At 36.1% G+C, this 18070-nt stretch overlaps 1 protein-coding gene across 2 annotated transcripts; it reads right to left on the bottom strand.

Annotated features, from left to right (window-relative positions):
• Positions 1-140: 140 nt before the first annotated feature.
• Positions 141-17268, bottom strand: LOC141335279 (cytosolic phospholipase A2 gamma-like). 2 transcript variants are annotated; one of them, XM_073840689.1, is made up of 14 exons: positions 17148-17268; positions 15918-15949; positions 15700-15811; positions 13284-13426; positions 12998-13199; positions 11391-11649; positions 9113-9178; positions 8982-9026; positions 8496-8681; positions 4505-4636; positions 1256-1333; positions 1025-1179; positions 657-822; positions 141-565 (listed from the first exon to the last, which is right to left on the bottom strand). In XM_073840689.1, exons 2-14 carry the CDS (start codon positions 15947-15949, stop codon positions 381-383), a joined length of 1761 nt encoding a protein of 586 aa, XP_073696790.1. In that variant the 5' UTR covers positions 17148-17268; the 3' UTR covers positions 141-380. The 2 variants fall into 2 exon arrangements, with proteins under 2 accessions (XP_073696790.1, XP_073696791.1); XM_073840690.1 differs by having other exon boundaries at positions 8496-8678.
• Positions 17269-18070: the final 802 nt, after the last annotated feature.

Below are 18070 nucleotides of genomic sequence, written 5' to 3'. Positions count from 1 at the left end.
TTTCAGGACCATAATGAGCATTTGTGCCTTTTGCTATCAAATGACCAGGACTTTTAGAGAACAGTTTACAAATTCAGTAGAACAGAAGCAAAATAATACTGTTTCTATAATCGGCAGTCATAGATGCAATTCAGCCTATGTTATGGTTTATGTGTGCTCTTTATTGCTTAATGAAAGTCAGGCATGAAGAAGCATTCAGAAACATTTTGAATATATTAAAGAAAATGCACACCATTATAAACCGCTGATCATTTTATACTGCCACACAGATCACATTTAGCAGAAAAGGTAGCCCAATAATGCTGATTTAAGACAAAAATATTTAACATTATATTAATATTTAACAAATATGCGGATTAGTTTATTCTATATTCAGATTCTCATTTGTCATTGAGGGTAAAGCGTCCATTTCTCTTTTTTTCAACGGCTGCCCGAATCTCCACCAGCAGTTTCTCTCTGTTGTTTGAGATGTTTTTTCCAGCAACTTCCATAAGATTAGTGATCATCTCAGCGTCGAACGAACGTTGAAAGGTGCTATAGTCTTCCTGCCATTTCGTAAGTTTATCTGAAGAAACAGTAGCATATTTACATTTTCAACAATTTATTTAAATGATCTTTCCAATTCATTCAGAAAAAAATTAAAAATCTAAACTTGCCTCCACAGTTGACCACATTAAACAGAGGGATGTGAATCACGGTTGGAACGTTTTTGCCTTTGAACACATAGAAGTCCTTCGGTTTGTCCTTGTCTTGACTGGTATCTTTGACTTCAGGGAAAGGGATCTTTAGTTTCCTGCATGTAGCAGCAGCATTGTTTACGGTCTGCAGTGAAAGAAAAAACATCACAGCCTTCATTACCAGCAAGCTTTTGAACAGGATGATCTTTTCTCTTATTTTGTTTATAGATCTAAAGTACTGCCCATCAGGAGCTAGATGAGAAATTGGCATGTTTCCTAGACAAAGTAGAAACAATTTACACCGATCATCCTCTTAAAATGTGAATGTGTATAATAGCTGGGCCTACCATAAAAGGATCGCCTGCACTGAAATCCAGGGAAATGATAAGGTCAATGTCTCTGTCTTTTCTCAGCACTGAGAAGTAGGGAGAGTTGTTCAACAGTCCGGCGTCTATATAGTCTCTCGTCTCATTTTGCAGAAGAGCAGCGGGCACTGCGCCATCTGATGGATCACAGTGTAAAATGAGTCAGTTCATTATTCTCATCCATTTGCATGTTTTTATCAGCTCTGTTCTCACCTGTCATGTTGTGGAGGAAGTTATATTTCCTGCCCCAGATCCACTGAGGTATGCATTTACAAATGTTAGCCACCGCATCTGTAAGACAGTTATACTTGCATTTCTTTAAATTATTCTTAGTTTCTTATCAAGAACCGTTTTGGCTGTAGACTTCATGACTTTACAGTTTCATTACAGGATTTTCAGAACAGTGTTTGTTTTATTTATTTATTTATTTGATGATGATAAATATATAAACCTGGTTACTGTGGTGTTATTACACAAATCTGACCTGTTTCATTCATGTATGACTGACAAATATGCATCACATTAACCCTTTATCGGGCGAAGCACCATAATTGTCTTAATCGAACATTTTTAATGGCATCTGCGTGCTTTGTATGAGATCGTGTAAGCACATGGATTTGTCCCAGCCAATCAACAGATGTTAGTCTACGTCACGGATAGCGACACCATCTGACCAATCGGAAGTTGCCCGGGGCGTTTCAAACTTCAGCGTGCTTCCCGAATGAGAAAATGCTGATTTACGCTCCTGCCTACTCCCACAAAAACGGAAAAAGCATCGAAATGCACAATGGTAAGTCAGTGAAACTCACACATTATATAGTTGTGTTATATGATGATATAGACGTTGTTTGCGTAGAATTTCTAGAAATTAGTGAACAATGTGGTATAAAAATGGTGTGATCATATTTGATCATACGCCCGTTTCAGGTAACACAACAGAATGTCCATATTTAGACATACGCCGGTTCAGGTACAAGTAAAACAAGTGATAGTTCGGCTGTTTTTATGCCTGTTTTTTGTCCACTGAATATTGCACAGGCTTGTTTAACATGATACAGTAATCCAGTGTCAAACTTAAACCATTTATTGAAATGATCAAGAAATAAACAGTGAAAAATGTGTAATTTTGGTCAGTTTTAGTACCTATAGATTGGTGCTTATTATTTCCGCTAAAATAAGTGGTACCACCAGTACTTTGTGCTGTTTTTTTTTTTTCACTTCTTATTATATATTTACAGTTTATGTGAATATTACATGTTTTCAGTAGATCTGCACTTTTCTTTCACAAACAAATCAACATGGGCTTGATACTGACTTTTATTTTGCAGCTGTCTACTCAACAATTCTATAGATAGAGGTCAGTTTTTGTTGTGCCAGCTGACCCCAGCGAGGGTTCTGACGAGGAAGACAGCAAGATTTTTAATTTCCTAAATAAATATTCTGTTAAGTTTTTGTTTGTGTGTGTGTGTGTATATATATATATATATATATATATATATACACTGGTCCTTCTCAAAAAATTAGCATATTGTGATAAAGTTCATTATTTTCTGTAATGTACTGAAAAACATTAACCTTTCATATATTTTAGATTCATTACAACATAACTGAAGTAGTTCAAGCCTTTTATTGTTTTAATATTGATGATTTCGGCATACAGCTCATGAAAACCCAAAATTCCTATCTCAAAAACTTAGCATATCATGAAAAGGTTCTCTAAACGAGCTATTAACCTAATCATCTGAATCAACTAATTAACTCTAAACACCTGCAAAATATACCTGAAGCTTTTAAAAACTCCCAACCTGGTTCATTACTCAAAACCGCAATCATGGGTAAGACTGCCGACCTGACTGCTGTCCAGAAGGCCATCATTGACACCCTCAAGCAAGAGGGTAAGACACAGAAAGATATTTCTGAACGAATAGGCTGTTCCTAGAGTGCTGTATCAAGGCACCTCAGTGGGAAGGAAAAAGTGTGGCAGAAAACGCTGCACAACGAGAAGAGGTGACCGGACCCTGAGGAAGATTGTGGAGAAGGACCGATTCCAGACCTTGGGGGACCTGCGGAAGCAGTGGACTGAGTCTGGAGTAGAAACATCCAGAGCCACCGTGTACAGGCGCCAGGTCAAGCCACTTTTGAACCAGAAACAGCGGCAGAAGCGCCTGACCTGGGCTACAGAGAAGCAGCACTGGACTGTTGCTCAGTGGTCCAAAGTACTTTTTTCGGATGAAAGCAAATTTTGCATGTCATTCGGAAATCAAGGTGCCAGAGTCTGGAGGAAGACTGGGGAGAGGGAAATGCCAAAATGCCTGAAGTCCAGTGTCAAGTACCCACAGTCAGTCATGGTCTGGGGTGCCATGTCAGCTGCTGGTGTTGGTCCACTGTGTTTTGTCAAGGGCAGGGTCAATGCAGCTAGCTATCAGGAGATTTTGGAGCACTTCATGCTTCCATCTATTGAAAAGCTTTATGGAGATGAAGATTTCATTTTTCAGCACGACCTGGCACCTGCTCACAGTGCCAAAACCACTGGTAAATGGTTTACTGACCATGGTATTACTGTGCTCAATTGGCCTGCCAACTCTCCTGACCTGAACCCCATAGAGAATCTGTGGGATATTGTGAAGAGAAAGTTGAGAGACGCAAGACCCAACACTCTGGATGAGCTTAAGGCTGCTATCGAAGCATCCTGGGCCTCCATAACACCTCAGCAGTGCCACAGGCTGATTGCCTCCATGCCACGCCGCATTGAAGCAGTCATTTCTGCAAAAGGATTCTCGACCAAGTATTGAGTGCATAACTGAACATAATTATTTGAAGGTTGACTTTTTTTGTTTTAAAAACACTTTTCTTTTATTGGTCGGATGAAATATGCAAATTTTTTGAGATAGGAATTTTGGGTTTTCATGAGCTGTATGCCAAAATCATCAATATTAAAACAATAAAAGGCTTGAACTACTTCAGTTGTGTTGTAATGAATCTGAAATATATGAAAGTCTAATGTTTATCAGTACATTACAGAAAATAATGAACTTTATCACAATATTCTAATTTTTTGAGAAGGACCAGTATATATATTCTGTTTGTTGTGTAAATTGTTCTTAAATAAATATTCTATGAATATTATTTATGTTTTATGTATTTATTTATGCCTTTTATTTAAAATGTATACACATTTTTTGGGGGGAAAAAACTACCATAGACTGGCAAGGAACCATATATGATCACTTCATTTAACCTAATTTTCAACATAAAAACATATAATTTTTTTTAAGTCAGAAAAGTTTAAAGGTCTTGTAATAACCTCCAATAACACTTGAATTTGAGAATTTCCAAGTATTTCAATGAGTGCCCTATAAAAGGTTAAGTTTTTGTATTCCAGATAGATGGAAATTTTCTATGCAATGAAAATACATCTTAAATTTAGGTGCTTTTTGGGATATTAGAGAAAGTTCAACTTACCAAATGGCCACAAAATATTTTGGCCAATCAAATTGTTGCACACATCCATGGTTATACTTCTTATATCCTGGTTTATTTTTCTCATTTCAGTTGTTTCCTCTTTTTTACCTTGATTATTGCCTCCAGAGAGTTCTGTAAGAAAACGGGACATGACAAAAGTGGGTAGACATGATTGTATTATTATTACTACACATTATTTTTTAATGTTAACTTATCCATGTTTATTATGTTCTTGTTTTAAGTAACTTAGAAACATGCTAATGAAATGCTAATCATGCTATTAAAATTATAATAACTTGTTAATCAACTTGTTAATCATGCTAGAAACATGCTAATCATGCTAACAACACGCTAGTAACATACTAATCATGTTGAAAACATGTTAATCATGTTAGAAACATGCTAGTAACTTGTTAATCATGCTAGCAACAGGCTACTAATGTTAACGTCATGTTGGCGACATTCTAATCATGCTAGAAACATGTTATTAACTTGTTAATCATGTAAGAAACATGCTATTAAAATGATAATCTTGCTAACAACACGCTAGTAACATGCTAATCATGTTAGAAACATGCTTGCTAATCATGTTAAAAAATGCTGACAACATGTTAATCAGGCTAGAAACATGTTAACAACATGGTAACCAAGTATAAATGCTAGTAACTTGTTAATCATTCTAACAACATGCTAGTGATGCTAACGTCATGCTAGCGACATTCAAATCATGCTAGCCACACATTAGAAACATGCTAATCATGTTAGAAACATGCTAATTAAATGCTAATCATGCTAGTAAAATGCTAATAACTTGTTAATCATGCTAGGAACATGTTAATAAATTAATCATGCTAGAAACTTGTTATCAAAATGCTAATCATGTTAAAACATACTGAAAGCATGCTAATCAGGCTAGAAACATGTTAACAACATGGTAATCATGTTAGAAACAGGCTAGTAACTTGTTATCATGCTAACAACAGGCTACTAATGCTAACGTCATATTGACGACATTATAATCATGCTAGCAACACGTTAACAGGCTAATCATGTTAGAAACATGCTAATGAAATGCTAATCATGCTATTAAAATGTTAACATGTTAATCATGCTAGAAACATGCTATCAAAATGCTAAAAATGTTAACAACATGTTAATCGTGTTAAAAACATGCTAGAAACTTGTTAATCATGCTATTAATGCTAACATCATACTAGCAACATTCTAATCATACTAGCTTCATGCTAGTAGCATGTTAATAATGCTAACAATATCCTAGTAACACGCTAGTAGCAAGGTAATCATGTTGGAAACATGCTAGAAATGGGCTATCAACATGCTAGTAACTTGCTAACCATGCTAGCTTCATGCTAGTAATATGCTAATCAAGATAGAAACATGCTAGTAATATGTCAGTCATGCTAGTAACATGCTAAAACATCTACAGCGGGGAAAATAAGTATTTGACACATCAGCATTTTTATCAGTAAGGGTTTTTCTAAGTGGGCTATTGACAGAACATTTCCACCAGATGTAGCCATCAAGCCAAATATTGAATTCATACAAAGAAATCAGAACATTTAAGAATACAAGTTGAGTCATAATAAATAAAGTGAAATGACACAGGGAATAAGTATTGAACACATGAAGATAACAAGGTGCAAAATGACATAGAAAGCCAGGAGATCTCCTGAAATCTGTCAGTATTGAGAGAGAAACCCTGCCCCCTATCAGCACTAATTGATATCAGCTGCTTTAGTCCTAATTGATGGCCTATAAAGGCTTCTCATTACCCAGAAGGCACACAGGAAAGACTTCATGATGGGTAAAAGCAAAGAACTCTCTCAAGATCTTCGTAATCTTATCGTTGAAAAGCATTTTGATGGGAATGGTAATAGCTGCATTTCCAGAATGCTGAATGTTCCTGTGAGCACTGTGGAGGCCATTATCCGGAAATGGAAAGAGCATCAGTTCACCATAACCCAGCTACGATCAGGTGCTCCACGTAAGATCCCTGTCTGAGGAGTCCAAAGAATAATCAGGAGAGTTCTCCAAGAGCCAAGAACCACTTCAGGAAGACCTTGCATCAGCAGGTTCTGTTGTTTCAAAGAAAACTATAAGCAATGCACTGAACCGCCATGGCATCCATGCACGCTCACCACGCAAGACTCCATTGATGAACAAAAAGCATGTTGAGGCTCGGTTAAAGTTTGCGAAACAGCATTTGGAGAAGCCTGTGGATTATTGGGAGACTATAGTATGGTCAGATGAAAGCACAATTGAACTTTTTGGCAGTCATTCTACACACCATGTTTGGAGAAGAAATAGCACTGCACACCACCCCAAGAACACCATACCAACAGTTAAGTTTGGGGGTGGAAGCATCATGGTTTGGGGCTGCTTTTCAGCAAGTAGTACTGGCAGACTTCATATTATTGAAGGCAGGATGAATGGAGAAATGTACAGGGACATTCTGGATAAAAATCTGCTGCCATCTACCAGAAAGCTGAAAATGAAAAGAGGATGGACATTTCGCAAGACAGTGATCCCAAACACAAGGCCAAGGAAACAATGAAGTGGTTTCAAAGAAAGAAAATCAAGTTGCTTGAATGGCCCAGTCAATCACCTGACCTAAATCAGGTAGGGCTGTCCCCGACTATGAATTTTCATAGTCGAATCAGAATTTTCGAATCTTTCTATAGTTGACCGATATTCGAATCATCTAAGCAACGACCAAAGCGCGAGCGCTCTAAAATCTTAGTTTTTTGCTGTTAAGTAATCTGTCATATTAGCAGAAACCCTAAATAATACAGCTCCGGGTTACCCACGATAGACACCAAAGGTTTCTCCTCCATTTCTTGAAGTCCCTGGACTTTTTAAGCAACGGTAAACTTGCGTCACCACAACAGAAGGCCCGCCTCTCCATTCATTCGATTGGACAATGGAAAAGAACGCGAATGACGTTGGCCGTTTTTTCCACTCAGAGTGGATTTTTTTCAACTTCAGATCGCAGCCTAATCCCTGCCGTCAAGATGGTCCTCATCTCGTCATGGATCAGGGAAAGTGAAAATTAAATCTGTCACAGGGGTGGTTGGATTTATTCACAAATACGTTAAAAATATTTATTGAACGCTTCTTTCGTTTTACTTTTGTTTTTACTGTATTATCATAATCATAGGCTGTTTATAACTTAATATAACCGTACAAAACCAGTAGTTCTGTGTGCAATTAGACATTGAGCACCCCCATATTGCCAAAATGGTATGATGCTCGTTTCACCCGCAAAGATACGACTGTGAGATCGGTGGTCGAATCAGGCTCCGCATATCGATGCATCGAATCTTCGACTATTCGGGGACAGCCCTAAAATCAGGTGGAGAGAACTGAAGATCTAAGTTCATAAATAAGGCCCAAAGGAAACCTTTCAAGATTTAAAGCGTTTGTGTGGAAGAATGGGCCAGAATCACTCCTGAGCAATGCAGGCGACTGGTCTTTCCATACAAGAGGCGTCTAGAAGCTGTAATCACCAACAAAGGCTTTTCTACAAAGTATTAAATAAAGTGTGCTCAATACTTCTTCCCTGTGTCATTTCACTTTATTTATTATGACTCAACTTGTATACTTAAATGTTCTGATTTCTTTGTATGAATTCAATATTTGGCTTGATGGCTACATCTGGTGGAAATCTTGTGTCAATAGCCCACTTAGAAATACCCTTACTGATAAAAATGCTGATGTGTCAAATACTTATTTTCCCCACTGTATTTATCCATATATTAATCTGACAGACTGTGCTTTCGAGGCATTCAAGCTTTAAAACTACTTTAAACGTCAATCTTTTTCAGACTGAAAAACTTCTGAAATTTTAAACTTTCTGATCAGGCTTTCTCAAGCCAATTTAAAGTCTAGACAGAATATCATATGTATTCTTTGCAAATATGTGTCATTAAATAGCAGGTTCTCACTGTGATGAATAGGCCTAATGGTTTACCGTTCAAATTTTTTCTGATGGATTCATCAAGACCAGAAGTATCTTTGCCTTCCAAAGCACAGAGATTCATGTCCACAAGATCCATGAGCACCTGGTAAGATTTGTCTTCAGGTGGGGAGATCACTTTCGAAGTGTTTTCGAAGTCTTCGTTCTCCACTTTCATCAGTGATTCACGTCCCGACTCTTCTGTCCAATGTATATCAAATAAAGATGCATAAAAGTTCTTTTTGCCATTAGGAAAATATGGGGACAAAATTACAGAATACAACTTATTGGTATTGCTCAGCAGTGTATTTGATTTCTTAGCTAATTAAAAGAGAGAGTGGAGAAAAAAAAAAAAACTGTTACATTTTATATTGTCCCCATCACTTCTAAAATGCTACACCCTTGGTAGACCTACATTAAGTATACTTGCATAAAAAATACTCCAAATACTTTAGTTCTTATTTTAAAATACTTAAACAAAAGCACTATGAAATGCTTTACCTTTCCCTGTGGCCTCAAATCTTGTTTTTATTTCTTTAATCAAACCTGAAAAACATACAAATATATATACAACGATAATGAATTAACTGTTGACTTTAAGAAAAAATTCACTCCTCAGAAAAAAAGGTCACCTTTTAAGTTTTGCCAGAGATATTCTTTAATCTGTTGTTCATCTGCTATAGCGCTGCCGCAAAGACCTGCAAAAAAACACAATATCAACACACTTGAACTGTGGACATTTGGCAATTGAATTGTGAAATGTTAAGAAGTGACAAGGAAGTCTCGTGGATGTTCATATCTGTTGTATTAATTGGTAGCTAATTCGTATGAATCATATGAAAATGTGGGCCTACATTTTCAGAAAAAATATAAAAAATTAAGTTACTACAAATGTTTCCGCTACATTTTTTTCCGTTAGATGGGGTCGTTTGTTTCCAATTGTTGTACAAGACTTCAATTTATTTCAATTTGATCATTCATATGTCATAATTAATAAAAATAATAGTCACAAAATCATGGCATTGGAGTGCCTAAATATTTAGACTAACTCATTTGCGGAGATCAGTGAAGTACAGCATGCAATGAATGGATTAAAGAGCCCTATTATGGATTTTTGAAAAATACCTTTCAAGTTATTGTCTCAAAATTTTTTTTTGACTGAATCATTGAAACAAGTCATTTTTAAAACAAATCGCTTTCGCTAGAAGATAAGCCCCTTATTCCTCAGCTAGGATCGTGTAGAGCCCTTTGAAGCTGCATTGAAACTGCATTTTTAACTTTCAATCTGTTGAGCACCTAACTTAATTTCTTTGCAACTGAAGAAAGAAATACTTATTTTGGAATTAATATTTTGGATGACAGGCCTTCTGGAAAGTATGTTCATTTACTGAATATGTACTCAGTACTTGTTAGGGGCTCCTTTTGCTTTAATTACTGCCTCAATTCGGTGTGGCATGGAGGTGATCAGTCTGTGGCACTGCTGTGGTGGTATGGAAGCCCAGGTTTCTTTGACAGTGGCCTTCAGCTCATCTGCATTTTTTGATCTCTTGTTTCTCTTTTTCTTGACAATACCCTATAGATTCTCTACGGGGTTCAGGTCTGGTGAGTTTGCTGGCCAGTCAAGCACACCAACACCATGGTCATTTAACCAACTTTTGATGTTGACCAAAAGATCCTCAAAAACTACACATCATGTTGAGATCCAAAGAAATTTAGGAACAAATGAGAAAGAAAGTAATTGAGAACTATCAGTCTGGAAAAAGTTATAAAGCCGTTTTTTTAAAGCTTTGGCACTCCAGCGAACCACAGTGAGAGCCATTATCCACAAATGGATAGGAGTGGCAGGCCGACCAAAATTACCCCAAGAGCGCAGCGATGACTCATCCAAGAGGTCACAAAAGACCCCACAACAACATCTAAAGAACTGCAGACCTCTCTTGACTCAGTTAAGGTCAGTGTTCATGACCATAAGAAAGAGACTGGGCAAAAATGGCCTGCATGGCAGAGTTCCAAGACGAAAACCGCTGCCAAGCAAAAAGAACATAAAGGCTCGTCTCAGTTTTGCCAGAACACATCTTGATGATCCCCAAGACTTTTGGGAAAATACTCTGTGGACTGTCGAGACTAAAGTTGAACTTTTTGGAAGGTGTGTGTCCATTACATCTGGCGTAAAAGTGACACAGCATTTCAGAAAAAGAACATCATGCCAACAGAAAATATGGTGGTGGTAGTGTGATGATGGTCTGGGGCTGTTTTGCTGCTTCTGGATCTGGAAGACTTGCTGTGAAAAATAGAACCATGAATTCTGCTGTCTACCAAAAAATCCTGAAGGACAATGTCCGTCCATCTGTTCGTGACCTCAAGGCTCAAGCTGAAGCGAACTTGGGTTCTGCAGCAGGACAATGATCCAAAACACACCAGCAAATCCACCTCTGAATGGCTGAAGAAAAACAAAATGGCGTTGGAGTGGCCTAGTCAAAGTCCTGACCTGAATCCTATTGAGATGCTGTGGCATGACCTTAAAAAGACTTTAATTACAACATTTCTGCAAAGATTAGTGGGCCACAATTCCTGCACAGCGCTGTAACAGACTCATTGCAAGTTATAGCAAACGCTTGATTGGGTGTTTAATGTAAGGGCGATGGTAGACCAAAGAAGGTGTTTGGAAATGGATCAATTGGTTAAATTGAAATGAATTGTTGAGCGAACTGTTTGGCAGTCGTTGAGTAAATAAGGTAAAAATAAATGCATATTATAAGACAATGAAAGTGTTTTTTGACCTTGCATGCATGTCAACCTGTTGTTGGGACTCCCAAAGCCAAAATATGAACCTTTCATAATCCATAATCGTGGCACCTTAAACTGTTACAAATAATGTGTGACCCAAGTAATAAACAAATAGTTTTTTACCTTGCAGGTATAGCATGTCAAATTCACCCTCTTCATCTTTCTTTGAGCCTTCATGAAACGGACTGCCAAAGTCGGAGGTGTCCACAAACGCTCCAGTGAGTGAATAACCCGCTTCATGCGGATTGATTTCAAACCAGGGGTCTGCAGACAGATGTGCGTCCTTGCTTGCTTGTTGAAATTGCTTGTCGATCACTGTGTAGATGGGAAACGGGTCTTTATTGTGCTGGTCCCGCTGCTCTGTGAGTGCTTGTTCGTCGATCTATAGCAAAGACATTTTGTTGCGGCATCATGTTATTGTATTGTAAGGAGATTCAGACATTCAGTTTTCAATCAGTAACACTTTTTCAACATGTTCTCAGGAAAGTTATCTCAATAAGGATCTCATCTTTTAAGTATTTCAGAATTATGATCAATTCTTTCTCAATTTAAAATGAGCATTTCTCTAACAGGAGATGCTAGACCCTTTTTCACAGACTGAAATGCTGCAATGCCATAATAAATTCCATTGTAAATCTTTCAAAGTTCTTCCATGTTTTAATATTGTTTAATGTACATAAACAAATGACTGCTGTTATGAACCGGTTCTTCTTAGTGAATCAAAAAAGTAGTCAGATTCATTCACACTGAACTGAACTGAACTGATTCAGCTGCATGTTTTCTCTCAGAAGGTTTGGGAAGCTCAAATTGAATTGTGTTAATTGAGCATGTATGTGTGTTTTTATAATCTCCTAAAAAACTATGGGGCAAGTTGGCTTTTTTCTGTGAACTCAATGATCTTCTAATCTATTATAGATTCATATTTTAATTGTTTAATATATTTTTATGTTCCACAATGCTGCTGCTTGTTTATTTTGACCTTTGTTGAGTACCGTAAGCAGCATTTTATTGCATAACAAAATCTTAAAATCAAGAATATGATGCCAATCACAGAAACAGTGACAGTAGCTTAGGTAAGAATGTATTCTTAACATTTTAATTTTTAGACATAAATATCTAATTATTCAATAAAATTCAAGTGTTTTGAAGATGCACAACTAATTGCCCATATTAGGGACACTGAAGGTAAACAATGCCACTGAACTGAACGAAATTTGCATATTTAGCTGATTATTGCTGCTTAAAATGGTCAATTATTGTCATGTGTTTGAATCTGAAAAACATTTGGAACACTATAGACTGCCAAAAGTTAAGTAACAAATCAAGGAGAAGGGTGCAAAAATTGTCTGAGGAACAAAAAGCATTTGTGGTTTGCCGAACTTAACCAGGATTTCCAGGGCAAAAATTCCTGTTTGTTCTTATAATTTCCGGTCAGGTAGGTGAAATATTAGGCTCATATCTTAATTAATACTGCTTGTACATATCTTTACCACCTATCAATCATAGTTTGTCAAAATATTGGTCCCTTTCCTGTTTACGAAGTCTTTCTCCATATGACTTAGCAGCTTCCACACATTTCTTCCATGTTTTAGACCTCATAAAATGTATTCAGTAGTACCAGTACCAGAAGTATCATGCAATGCTGTTGTTTCCTTCTAAGTATCTCAAATATGGCCACACATCCAGGTAACTGGTTATTTATTTATGATTTACAAAATACATTTACAAACCTCTTTCACAAATAACGTGACGATCATCGCTGCCCAGAAGTCAGTCAAGCTGAAGAATTTTTTCCCATAGTAATATTTCTTCAGTTTCTCCAATTTGTCCATCAAGCTGACTCCTGGACCCTTGAGTCTCTCGATGATTTTGTCTTTCACAGTCTCTAGTTTGGTGGACCAGTTTGGTTCTTTGTATAAGGAGGCCATGCACCTTCAGAGAAGAACATACTGCTGTAATTTTTGACATTTAACTTGATTCAATCTCTCTGTGTTTGTTGTTTCTCAGGGTTCATACCAGGTGGATCCAGAGACTCCGCTCAGATAAAGCATGCAGTCCAGAAGACCCGCTTTATCAAGCTCTACCAGGGATCCCAGCAAACCCACCATGGCTCTTTGTCCTCCTCCAGAACCCAGTAATGCAATGTTCGGTACCTCTCTCTGAAACGCACACATAATTCAAAGCATCTGCTTCCATATGTTATCAGAAGTATATACAACATCAGAGCGCAAAAACAGCCGACGTACTGTAGTGCTTGCTATTCATTAGTAATATCTTCCAAGATCATTTAGCAAATCCCTTGAAGCACAAGCGATGCATGCATTGGCAAAACTATTACACTTTATTTTTGTATTGCATCTATTACTTGCATTCTTCACATAATTTGACAGCTGATCACCTGACAATGGGTTTAATGCAATTCTCTTTCCTGATTACATCAGGTAATGATTCATTATTCTGAGTCAGTATTAAATGTGACTGTTGTTGTTTAATGGAAGATTGAGATATTGTTTATAAGCTTGTGTTTCTGTTCCAGGTACATTCTGTGACTTGCATAACTATAACAGTAACTCAGGCATGTTCAGTCTTGCACCTGAAGAGCCACTTTCCATTTACAAATGTTTGTTGTAGAAACATAGTCAATGTGAGTCATTGTGTTTAACATTTTGTAAGAACGTCCTTTTCTCTTTTTTGCAGTCATATAAAAATCTGCTGTTTTACTATTTTTAAAGGGACTTTAAAATGGATTTTGTCGACATGTAATGAAAATGTAATGTTACTTCAACGTTAACTCTGGCTACATCGTATTCCAACATTGATTTAATTGTTAAAGGGTTAGTTTACTTTAAGAACAAATTTTGAGATAATTTACTCACCTCCTTGTCATCCAAGATGTTAATGCCTTTCTTTCTTCAACTGTAAAGAAATTGTTTTTTGAGGAAAACATTTCAGGATTTCTCTCCATAAAGTGGACTTCTATGGTCCCTGTGAGTTTGCACTTCCAAAATGCAGTTCAAATGCAGCTTCAAAGGGCTCTAAACGATCCCAGCCGAGGAAGAAAGGTCTTACCTAATGAAACGATCTGGCATTTTCTTAAATAAATCAATATTTATACACTTTTTAACCACAACTGTTCATCTTGTCTAGCTCTGCGATGCACATGCATAGTGCACTCCAGTTCAAGACAGTTATGGTATGTGGAAAAACTCAGATCTCATTTTCTCCTCTATCTTCAAAACCACCCAATATCGCTGCAGAAGTACTGACCAGCTGTTTACAAAGTTAAAATGCAAAGAAGGGAGATTTTCGGCAAAAGCCCTATTTCGGACGGGACTAGTTTTCCAAACAACATTTGAGTTTCGATTCTTATCACCGACGTCTGCGATTTTCATTTATTAGTTTGGATGGGACTAATATCTCTGTTTATTACAGAGATGGGAGGATCTGTTTTGTACGTCTAGGAGTTGCAGAGATTACACGCTGATGTATTCTACAAATACCATGGTGGAGCTATATGGCCAGTTTAGCAAAAAAACATGGTTAATAAGTGGTTTGGTTTTATCATTTTTATTTATTTGTAGTAAAACCATGTTTAATTTATATTTTCGTAAAGGTCCAGGTGCAGAATTGAACATGACTAATCATGACGCTGATATTATAGTAGTTTATGCGATCTGGCTTTTGAATTATTATTTATTGGGGTTTTTTAATTCTTTGCCAGGAGGCAAACACATCACAAATGCATCTACGGTAATTCACATCGGCCAAAACACACAAAGAATTGGAAATTGGAGAATTGGAAGATTCTCGCATCACAGAGCTACACAAGATGAGCATTTGTGGTTAAAAAGTGTATAAATATTAATTTATTAAAGAAAATGACTGATCGTTTTGCTAGATAAGACCGTTCTTTCTCGGCTTTGATCGTTTAGAGTCCTTTGAAGCTGCATTTAAACTGCATTTTGGAAGTTCAATCTCACAGGCACCGTTGAAGTCCTCTATATAGAGAAAAATCCTGAAATATTTTCCTCAAAAAACATAATTTCTTTACGACTGAAGAAAGAAACACATGAACATCTCATGGCAAGTTGGTGAGTAAATCTGTACCTTTTTTTATTTGAAAGTGAACTAATCCTTTAACATTGCATTTCAGTTGTATTTCCAAGGTTGTTTTAACAAAAGCGCCGGATTATCCATTTACACAGTAAATTTTTGGTTGAAATTTTCACATTAACTCAAGCTGAACAAACATCACCTTGTACTGTTTAATTATTGCTATTAACAACACACCAATGCTTTCTACTCGGGAATGGTGTTGTTTTTCACAATGAACATAGTGAAATTGATGCTTGGTGTTTATTGCCCAATAAATCATTTGTAAGTCATTTCCATATAAGCAATTGGAAATATGAAGTATAACAGATTGTTTTACCCGACTGCATGGAATCTGAAGCTTCTTCAGGGTTTGGAAAACAGTGTTTCTCCTGCTGGCTACAAACTCCAGCTCACCCTTATTCGGTAAGGGTTTGATTTTCACTTTACCTCTGAGGAAGCCACAGAGACAGACATATTTAATATATTTAGATATCAAATCTTCTAGATTTCAATGTAATTAAATCTGAAGCTTATTTCCTGGGCAGGATTACATACCTTGTTTGGGGTTGAGTTTTAGGTGCACTCATCTGTAAAACAAGAGAGTGAGTCGAGTAAATTCCTGTTATTTAGAATGAATCTTTTTGAAGATATAGCAAATCGGTGACCCCAAGAATTATTATAAACCGAAGAAAGTAAATGTGCAAATCATTAATATTCTGCATGTGTCAAAGTAATTACAAACCTGTTGTCTAACAGGAAAATGTAAATGTGACCCTGGACCACAAAACTAATCTTAAGTAGCATGTATAGGTCAAAATAATTGATTTTTCTTTTATGCCAAAAATCATTAGGATATTAAGTAAATATCATGTTCCATAAAGATATGTTGTAAATTTCTTGCCATAAACATGTCAAAACTTATTTTTTTGCACTGCAAAAAAAAAAAATAATAATAATAATAATGCTTTTCTTACTTAGATGTTTTGTCTTGTTTCCAGCCAAATTATCTAAAAAAAATTAAACCAAGAAGGATTTTCTAGACAAGTACAAATTATTTTAATTTTTTTTTTTTAGAAAAAAAAAAACAAGTCAAAATAAAGTGTGTTTTTGCTTAGAACAAGCAAAATAATCTGTCAATGGGGTAAGCAAAAAAAATCTTATTTCAAACAGGAAACAAGATTATTTTTCTTACATTATTGGCAGATTATTTTGCTTATTTCAAGCTTAATACTTTTTAAGACTTTTTCTGAAAACAAGACAATAATATTTACTCATATAGAAAATCCTTCTTGATTTAAGAATTTTTAGGTATTTTAGGTAAAAATTTGTAACAAACCCTGCATCAATGGAAAGCTCATTAATTCAGCTTTTAGATGATTTATAAATCTCAATTATAAAAAAAATTGAGCCTTGTGACTGGTTTTGTGGTCTAGGGTCACAAATACAGTAGAAAGTATGTGTAAATTTGAACAAAATGTATTTTTTAAATAATGATAAAACAATTTTATTCATTGGCCAAAGTACAGCTGATTACTTCAGACATCATGTAACCTTGCATCTTCAATTTTTAGAATCCGATTGCTAAATGTTCGATTATTGGATCAAAACAATAGTATGTTCTAAACACACAACTATTTATAAAATATTTCAAAAATGTTGTAAACACTGTGGTGCATAAAAAATATAAAACTCTGTCAAAAAGTAGTGTGTGGGTCACTATTAAGGTGGCCACATGCTATTTACAATGACATGAAATGTTTAAATTTAATAAATTCTTATACTTACTATTTCTGTAAATCGTAAGTCTTCTAAACCACACCAAAAGCAACACAGCAGTCCTTATCTGACATTCAGCCAGAAGATACTCTTATATAGGGCTCTGAAACTATTCTGCAAGTCTAGACATCATCCTGAGGGAAAGGCTGTTAATGATGAATGACTCAATCATTCACTGAGATCAGGAAAATATGATATTTCCTTGTTTATTAACTATGAAGCCTCACCTCATGCACCTCACCTAGTTACAGTGGCGGGAAACAGGTTGTTCTGTTGTTCTTTTCGGTGGGAACAGGAAAAAGCCTTCATGCTCATTACCAGCAGAACCAGCAGTATATTGTTGCTTAAGAAAGTAGGCTTGTGTGCATAAAATTACATAAGATTTTATCCACATTTGCATACATTGTCGTTTATTGCGTGCCAGGGTTTGGTTTTGATTTCAACAGACAGATTTTAAAAAAAAAAATTCAGGTAATGCCTTGAGAGAGAAAATGTGAACCTTGACTGCAATGAAAGTTATTTTGGATTTATTTTTAGAAAGGAAATGTAAAAAATATTGTACTTGTTTACCTAAGAGACAATAGTGATGCACATAAAATGAGATGTGTGAAGAAAACAGAAACATTTTCATCAAGCTATAATTTTGTGAAATGGATAAAATAAATACAATGTTACTTTAAAATTTGCCAATACAGACATATTATAGAATAGAATATTTTTTTAAATATCAGACATTTAATTCTGTGTTTTTAACTAAAGAACAGTTCATATGTTTTTATTTTTTTTTATTTTAAAGGGGTCCTATTTTGTGTTGGGTGGGGGTACAAATCTAGTTTGCTGCTCACCAAGCATGAGAGTCCAGAAAGTTCTAGTGCACCACCAAAACAAAATAAAGACTTTGTAAAAGAGCATAATTGGACCCCTTTAAGTGT

The sequence above is a fragment of the Garra rufa genome, chromosome 5 (assembly GCF_049309525.1).
Source record: "Garra rufa chromosome 5, GarRuf1.0, whole genome shotgun sequence".
NCBI lineage: Eukaryota > Metazoa > Chordata > Actinopteri > Cypriniformes > Cyprinidae > Garra > Garra rufa.
Note: the sequence above shows the minus strand (reverse complement) of the source record. Positions and strands in the feature narration are given on the sequence as shown.

Bases quoted from the DNA above. Each gene is read 5' to 3' on its own strand.
- LOC141335279 (XM_073840689.1), bottom strand. From the start codon at position 15,949: ATGAGTGCACCTAAAACTCAACCCCAAACAAG. The intron at 11,650-12,997 runs GTTTGTAAATGT...TCTTTGCTATAG, and splicing joins TCACGTTATTTGTGAAAGAG to ATCGACGAACAAGCACTCAC. The intron at 566-656 runs GCAAGTTTAGAT...CTGTTTCTTCAG, and splicing joins TAATGTGGTCAACTGTGGAG to ATAAACTTACGAAATGGCAG.